Consider the following 6667-nt stretch of genomic DNA (forward strand, 5'->3'; position numbering starts at 1 on the left):
TAACGTTACGTACGTACGTACGTACGTAACGTAACGTAACGTAACGTAAGTAAGAAGAAGTAAGTAAGAAGAGAGAGAGAGACGAGAGAGAGAGAGGGAGAGAGAGAGAGAGAGATGGATAACGCGGCCCTTGCCGACGATTCCAGGTAATTCAGGGAAACATGCAGCAAAACAACATGCGATGCGAAAAAACCCAAGTCGAAAAATAACGTGCGAAAACTTACCGGTAGCTGAACGTGCGCCGATCGATTTCCCCCTGTTAAATAATGCCCCTTCGTTAATCCTTATTTCTCTTCTTAGTTCTCTGTGCTCCATATTGCTAGAATAAGGAATATATGGTCCGCACATTTTCTAAAAAAACGAACGAGACACAACACGACGGATGTCAATCGCGAATGTCCGAGATACGCGCTGATGGCGGTTATACGAGAAGACCGATTATCACTCTGCGACAATTCATCACTGAATCCGATATTCCAATACTCCGAATACACGAAATTTGACGTACGAGACGGAGTAAGCAAACCGCGGAAACACACACGCAAAACTGTTGCTTTTTTATTACGCACAGGTGAGATGCGATGACGCGATGCTAACTGATCGGTAACTACAAAATTTCGGTTGTGACTGACTGTTTAGTCTTGCACACCTACTTGACCACTGGCGTGGAAAATTTTTTAATGCCGCGACGCGATTTTTGAATTGTTCAAACGTTTTTAGCAGTTTGAAATCGAAGTTATTTGAAATCAGATTATAAATTGTGTGATATTCAATTATATAAATAAAATGAATTCTCGACATGCGATTTATTGAAAATATTGAAATATTTTTTAGATTAATTAGTACATACACTAATATTTTTGAAAAAAGCGATTATTGTTGCCTATCTTATTCGCTCTTTTCAAATATTAAGATGTATCGAAGTTTCCTATAATAAGTTAAATATATTCAGCTAACAAGTTAAATGATTAGCTTATTATAATAACAAGTTTTGTATAATAGTAATAATAATTTGTTCAACTATTAAATCAATTATGTACAATCATTCATGTTAACGCTGCAAAAAGTTTTATTATTATAGCAATCAGTTTCAGCATCATATGTAATTATTTTGATGGTTTAACGAAATTATTTTCAGATCTGTATCTAATTAAATTTTTAAATATTTTAGCAAAACTATTCTTTCTATGTATTTATAAATTGAATAATATTTTTTTTGTTTAATCTAATATGAGATTGTAAATAATATAGACGTATATAAGATCACATATAACATACTTGTATCAACATATTATACTTGTTGTAAAAATGAAAACGCAACGGCATTATTGCGCTACAACCCCAGTTGATAATATTATTTAAAAATTTGGCTCAACAACTGTGTTGCAAAATTTATTGTCAGTGTTGAAAATATATAGTGTACATAATGTAAATTGTAAATTATAGATTTTAGCGTTGGCAGTGAATTTAGAACACAGCTTATATTGTTTTATGTCATGCGATCGCGATATGTTCTCAAATGTGGATTTTTATCAGTTTTTATCCGTTTAGGTTATAAATCACTTTAAATCACTTTAAATAATTTTTTTTCTCTTTGTATATACGAAGGCATGGCATTCGACAGGACGGAGAGATTCGTGGAAATAGCTACATCAACTCCTGTTCGAGTGGGTCCGGGAACTTACGATATATCGGATCCATCAAAGCCAGTTCGAGATCTGGGTAACTTATATAATGCACAACATTTGCGAATTCTTCAGTAAAACTTGCATTCGTTGTGTGTTATGTAACATAGACTACTATTCCACAGACAATGCTTATCCATTTTTGAGTGGAGCTAGGCAGACACTTGGCATACCAAAAGATGTGCATAAGTTCCCGGGTCCTGGTTCTTACAATATAGAAGCGCCACGGAAACGTATACCAGAACGTGCATTTTCTCTATTCATGCTTTATTTGCAATTCTTCCATATCGGCATATGCGCGGATATTGTCTAAGATTCAATAATTTACAGGGCAGCAGTCTTGATTATACCGATGTTAGATTTAAAGAAAAGGTGTGCGAAGGACCAAGTCCAACACAATATACCTTGCCGAAAGATTTGTTTAAAAAAACGCCTCGAAAAATAAGATCCCATCCGGGTACTTGGCGTGGTCCCGCAGGCAAAGTAAATAAAATATTTTTTCTGATTTATATATTTCTGTTTTAATTTTCTGTAAATATTAGGTGTAGTAAAAAGAAATCCATTATTTTTGCATGAAATTGAATGGAAAAATAATGGATTTCTTTTTACTACACCTAATATATTCGAAAATATTACACTGAGAAAAAGTGTTTGATATTTGTAATTACATATAATTACATTAAATTAATTGATAAAATAATTATGATTAGAAACTCCATTTTTATAATTATTACTGCTATATAGTATTAGTGACAATAATTATAGCTCTATAAATAAAATCCCTAGCTCTATAAATAAAATCCCTAGCTCTATAAATATAATGACATATTTAACGTAGCTATTTGTTAGCTATGGTTGATTCGTCCTCCGCGACTGCTCACAACAGGCCTTGCCGTTCCTTCGAAACGTGACGTTGGCGGATATGACTACAATGAACGAGGCATACTTGTAAAAAATCCGGTCATCGAATATAAGCCAACCGATTTTTACGATGTTCCTCGAAGGGTATGAATAATGTGCCTTCCGTTTGTGAAATATCTCATGAACGATTATTTATACCGTAGGAGACAAACTTTACCACTCTGAGGTATAAAGGAAACTTTTGGAGCAGAATGAAGGGTAGAGATGACGAACGGACTTCCGTGACCCCGGGTCCCGGGGACTACGAGCACGAAACAAAGAAAAGTCCCGCCCAAATCCACGACGAGAAAACTAGGGAAGCGAAAAGAGCCACCGCTAAGCAGCCACGTTTCTTGGAAGCTTTGTGCCAGCAAAAATTACGCCAAGTAATTTTAAGAACATGCTTTGTAACTTTCGCAGTCGCCGGTTCGTTCGGAAAACTCCGAGCCGGGAAACTGCCTTTGTATCTCTGAGAATCGTCTTATGGAAATTTGCTTTTTTACAAAGAACTTTCCAGCTCCCAATCACTATGGCTTACCAAAAAGCGTGTTCGATAAATATAAACGTATTCTGTGTAAATGTGACTCTTTCATGGTAGAATCGCCGCCGTTCAATCAATCTACGAAGGTATGTTTCGATATATTTGCTCCAATTATTATAACACAATTATGATTTATTCTTTTTCTTCTCTTAAGAGATTCGAGGAGAATTTTCGACCAGATACACCCGGACCTGGAACTTATGAAATTACAGTTCCGCAAATTTGTTATGGTTCTATTCTTCATGCACCGTTTGGTATTTTCGACTATCGTTTCAAGAGAATTACTGAAGAGGTGCTGCCAGGTATATGTTATGTATTTATTATAAATAATAAATTTTTCGTTTAATATGCACATGATACATAAAGTATTAGAATTACATAAATTTACTTTAATTGGGCAGGTCCTGCAGATTACCACACAGATGTCGGAAGTTTAGCTTTTGAATCCGCAAAGCGTTTTAAAAATAAATATGAAAAAATGTTTGACTACATAAAATTTTGCAAAACACTACTATTGATAAGCGACTATGATGAATATGTGGTAATGAAGAAAGATCAAGTAATGAAGAAAGTAAATGAAGAAAAGTATCCGATATATCATGCAGTCTTCAAATCAAGAGTAGATAGATTTCCAAAAATGCGCAAAAATGTGAGTAATATAATAATTTTATGTGCTTAACGTAGCGTATTATTTATTTCAATTCTGATTAATTCAAATGGAGTCATAACTCGTACGGTCAATTAGCTCTTTGAGCAGAAACTTGTTTTAATTTTATGTACAATCCTAACTTTATGTTACTTTATCGATATGCAATGAAAATGCATGTGCTATTAGCTCAGTACACTAAGAGGTGTCAGCACCACCATAAAAATATGATACTATAATAATAAATTCTGTAAATTTATTTATAAATCAATATATTTCATTTATCAATTTATTAATAATTTATTAATAATTTTTCATATAATTTTTCATATAATTTTATGGATGATGTATTCTAATCGATATAAATCATTTTTAATGTTAATGACGATCTTTCATAGAAATGTTCTAAATATAAAGTAACATACAAAATAATATATTAACAATAATTTGCATAAATTATTATTAATATATTATTGTTAAAGCTTAAATAATGATAAAATCAATTATCATACATGCGCAATAAATAAATTATTTCTTTAAATTAACATCCAAGATTTCTAATCTTGTATTTAAAAGAAATTATATGAACAAAGTTATATTTAGAATATTGACAAAACATATTATACTATTTTTATACATATACATATATGTTTTATATTCATCATGCCGAATTAACCAATCTAGAAGGGCTGTAATAAATAAAACAGTCGAAATTGCTCCTATAGCGTTTAAGAGCATAAAGCTTAAGACGAAAGATTCGAGCTAGTAGTCACAATAAGTCTGTGGTCAGACCGAAGATTCTTTCGACTTGCTCGGGAATCTGTGGGCTCGGTAGAACCAAGTAATCCGGGAAGCACAAGGTAATCAGGAGAGCCGGAGACGAAATTAATGGCAGTGGATCGAACCGATGCATCTGTACCCGGGGCGATTCGAGGCTAGGATCCAATCTGGTCGTTAATCGAGAGCGTCGGAACGAGATTCGATGCCGCAGTCCATAGATAGGCCAGGATAGAGTCGTCACTATCGAGCAACTTGCTGCTGATTCCGCTGTGTTCGATGAGTTCGTGTAATTTAGATTAGCTGACGTTTCACTTAAACAATCAAAACAGTTCAAAATTGTCAGTGAAATTTATAGATGACACACTGATATATGATGCCAACTGTTAAATTAACATTATTTACTAACAGTCAGTTTCTTGCTAAACGATCAAACTTCATGATGGTTGACAGGCAATATTCCTCTTTTCGTTAGATGTTTTCGAGGAAACTGTATTTGCATAATGTAGGGAAGAATAGTGACTGTGTACGCCGGAAATGACATTTTGCTGCGCTCTGCAGGTCATTTCCACATAGAAGCGCGTGGCCGATGTTGCCCAGAGAAATCACTTCCGGCTCGTTGAGCCGGAAATTCGAGCCAATCCCTGCAATGGTGTCTCTATCTCTGTAGTGCGAATTGCGAATAGCCGGAAACATCGGCGCTTAGGTTTGTGTCTGAATCAGCGACCATTCCATTATTAAATTAATTAAATGATTAAATTATAAAGAAGAGGAAAACATGTCTCTCCTCTATTCTCTTCTAATAATTTAATCAGGCGGGAATAATATGCCTCGGAATATAAAAATACAAATACTTACGATGAATTTTATCTCGTAATTATTATAATATTTAAAATAAGATCAAGTGATGTGTCAATATTCATTTCAATTAAAAATCATTTATCTTTCAATTTTGATAGGATGAGGTACCGGATTCAGGTGCTTACGAAGTTTTATCAGCCTTCAAAGCTAATCGTGATAGATGCGATTTCCTTTGTCGACGATTAGCTCCACCCTTCGGCTCTCGCGCTAGTCGGTTTCCAATGATACCAGAAGACGATTTCCATGTACCAGGTATAATGTTGAGTAAATATCAAATTGTCTGAAGCTTTTTTTTATTGCTATGCGTGCATAGGTCCAGCACACTATGATCTCAGGGGAGATATATCAAAGAACGTGAAGAATGGCGTGATATATTCTGCTCCTCGTGAAAAAAAGATGGATATCAAAAAGCCAGGACCATTGCATTATCACGTAAGATTTTTTTCAATTTATGAATCGATATAATCGATATATTTTATGGAATTTATTATTAAAGATCTACTTATTCATATATACACATATACTTGCAATACAAGTTTTATAATAAATAAAAATCAAGTATTAAGTTTTTAGAACTTTAAAAAATTAAAAATCACTTATAATAAATAAAAAAATTATGATACGTATATAAAAATGTATGTCAATATATATGATGTTCGCGATTGTATAATTAATTATATATGCATTGTTCTGATGAATTTTATATTAGTTCTATCTTGTACGTTGAGAAATTATTATATTTTAATGACAACCGAACGATCGCTTTCGCGATCGATTACAATTTTTAATCTTCTGACTTGTAAAAGCATTCGATAGTATTTGCTTAGTTATGATATGGCAGGATATTGCATACTCACAGCATATGAGAGTAATACCGGATGCTTCAGATAATGATGTATGAGGCACAGTTATGCACTGTGGCTAGCATCCTGCATTATTCTGTCTGCTGTATTTTCGATGTATCCGTGCATAAAATATCTTCATAAATCGCAGATATTAGAAAAATGCGGATTTCTTATTTACGAATATTCTAAGATATTAAGCGACGCGGTAGCGTCGCTAAGTGCATAAAAATATATAAAATGGATCACTTGACGGATCGCTTGACATGTAGATGTAAATGTCATTGTGTATCATGATACGCAAGACACATAAGATAGACTGAAAGTGATTAAAATTGTCAATATATTAATATAAAATGGTCAATGGGTTATAGTGAAGAAAAAACTTGGCATGCCCTGTTAGCATTAATTGTAC

The 6667-nt window shown here is 33.7% G+C and overlaps 1 protein-coding gene across 1 annotated transcript; it reads left to right on the forward strand.

The window, feature by feature from the left end:
• Positions 1-1610: 1610 nt before the first annotated feature.
• Positions 1611-6311, forward strand: LOC105621036 (sperm-tail PG-rich repeat-containing protein 2-like). Its single transcript, XM_012202511.1, has 10 exons — positions 1611-1722; positions 1811-1932; positions 2016-2168; positions 2535-2690; positions 2750-2971; positions 3093-3212; positions 3281-3439; positions 5509-5662; positions 5724-5842; positions 6252-6311. The coding sequence occupies exons 1-10, from the start codon at positions 1611-1613 to the stop codon at positions 6309-6311; spliced, it is 1377 nt and encodes a 458-aa protein (XP_012057901.1).
• Positions 6312-6667: the final 356 nt, after the last annotated feature.

This window comes from Atta cephalotes (genome assembly GCF_000143395.1).
Source record: "Atta cephalotes unplaced genomic scaffold scaffold00031, whole genome shotgun sequence".
Lineage (NCBI taxonomy): Eukaryota > Metazoa > Arthropoda > Insecta > Hymenoptera > Formicidae > Atta > Atta cephalotes.

Coding starts and splice junctions, on each gene's coding strand:
- LOC105621036 (XM_012202511.1), top strand. CDS start 1,611: ATGGCATTCGACAGGACGGAGAGATTCGTGGAAATAGCTACATCAACT. Junction 2,972..3,092: donor GCCAGCAAAAATTACGCCAA/GTAATTTTAAGA, acceptor TTTTTTACAAAG/AACTTTCCAGCTCCCAATCA. Junction 5,663..5,723: donor AGACGATTTCCATGTACCAG/GTATAATGTTGA, acceptor ATGCGTGCATAG/GTCCAGCACACTATGATCTC.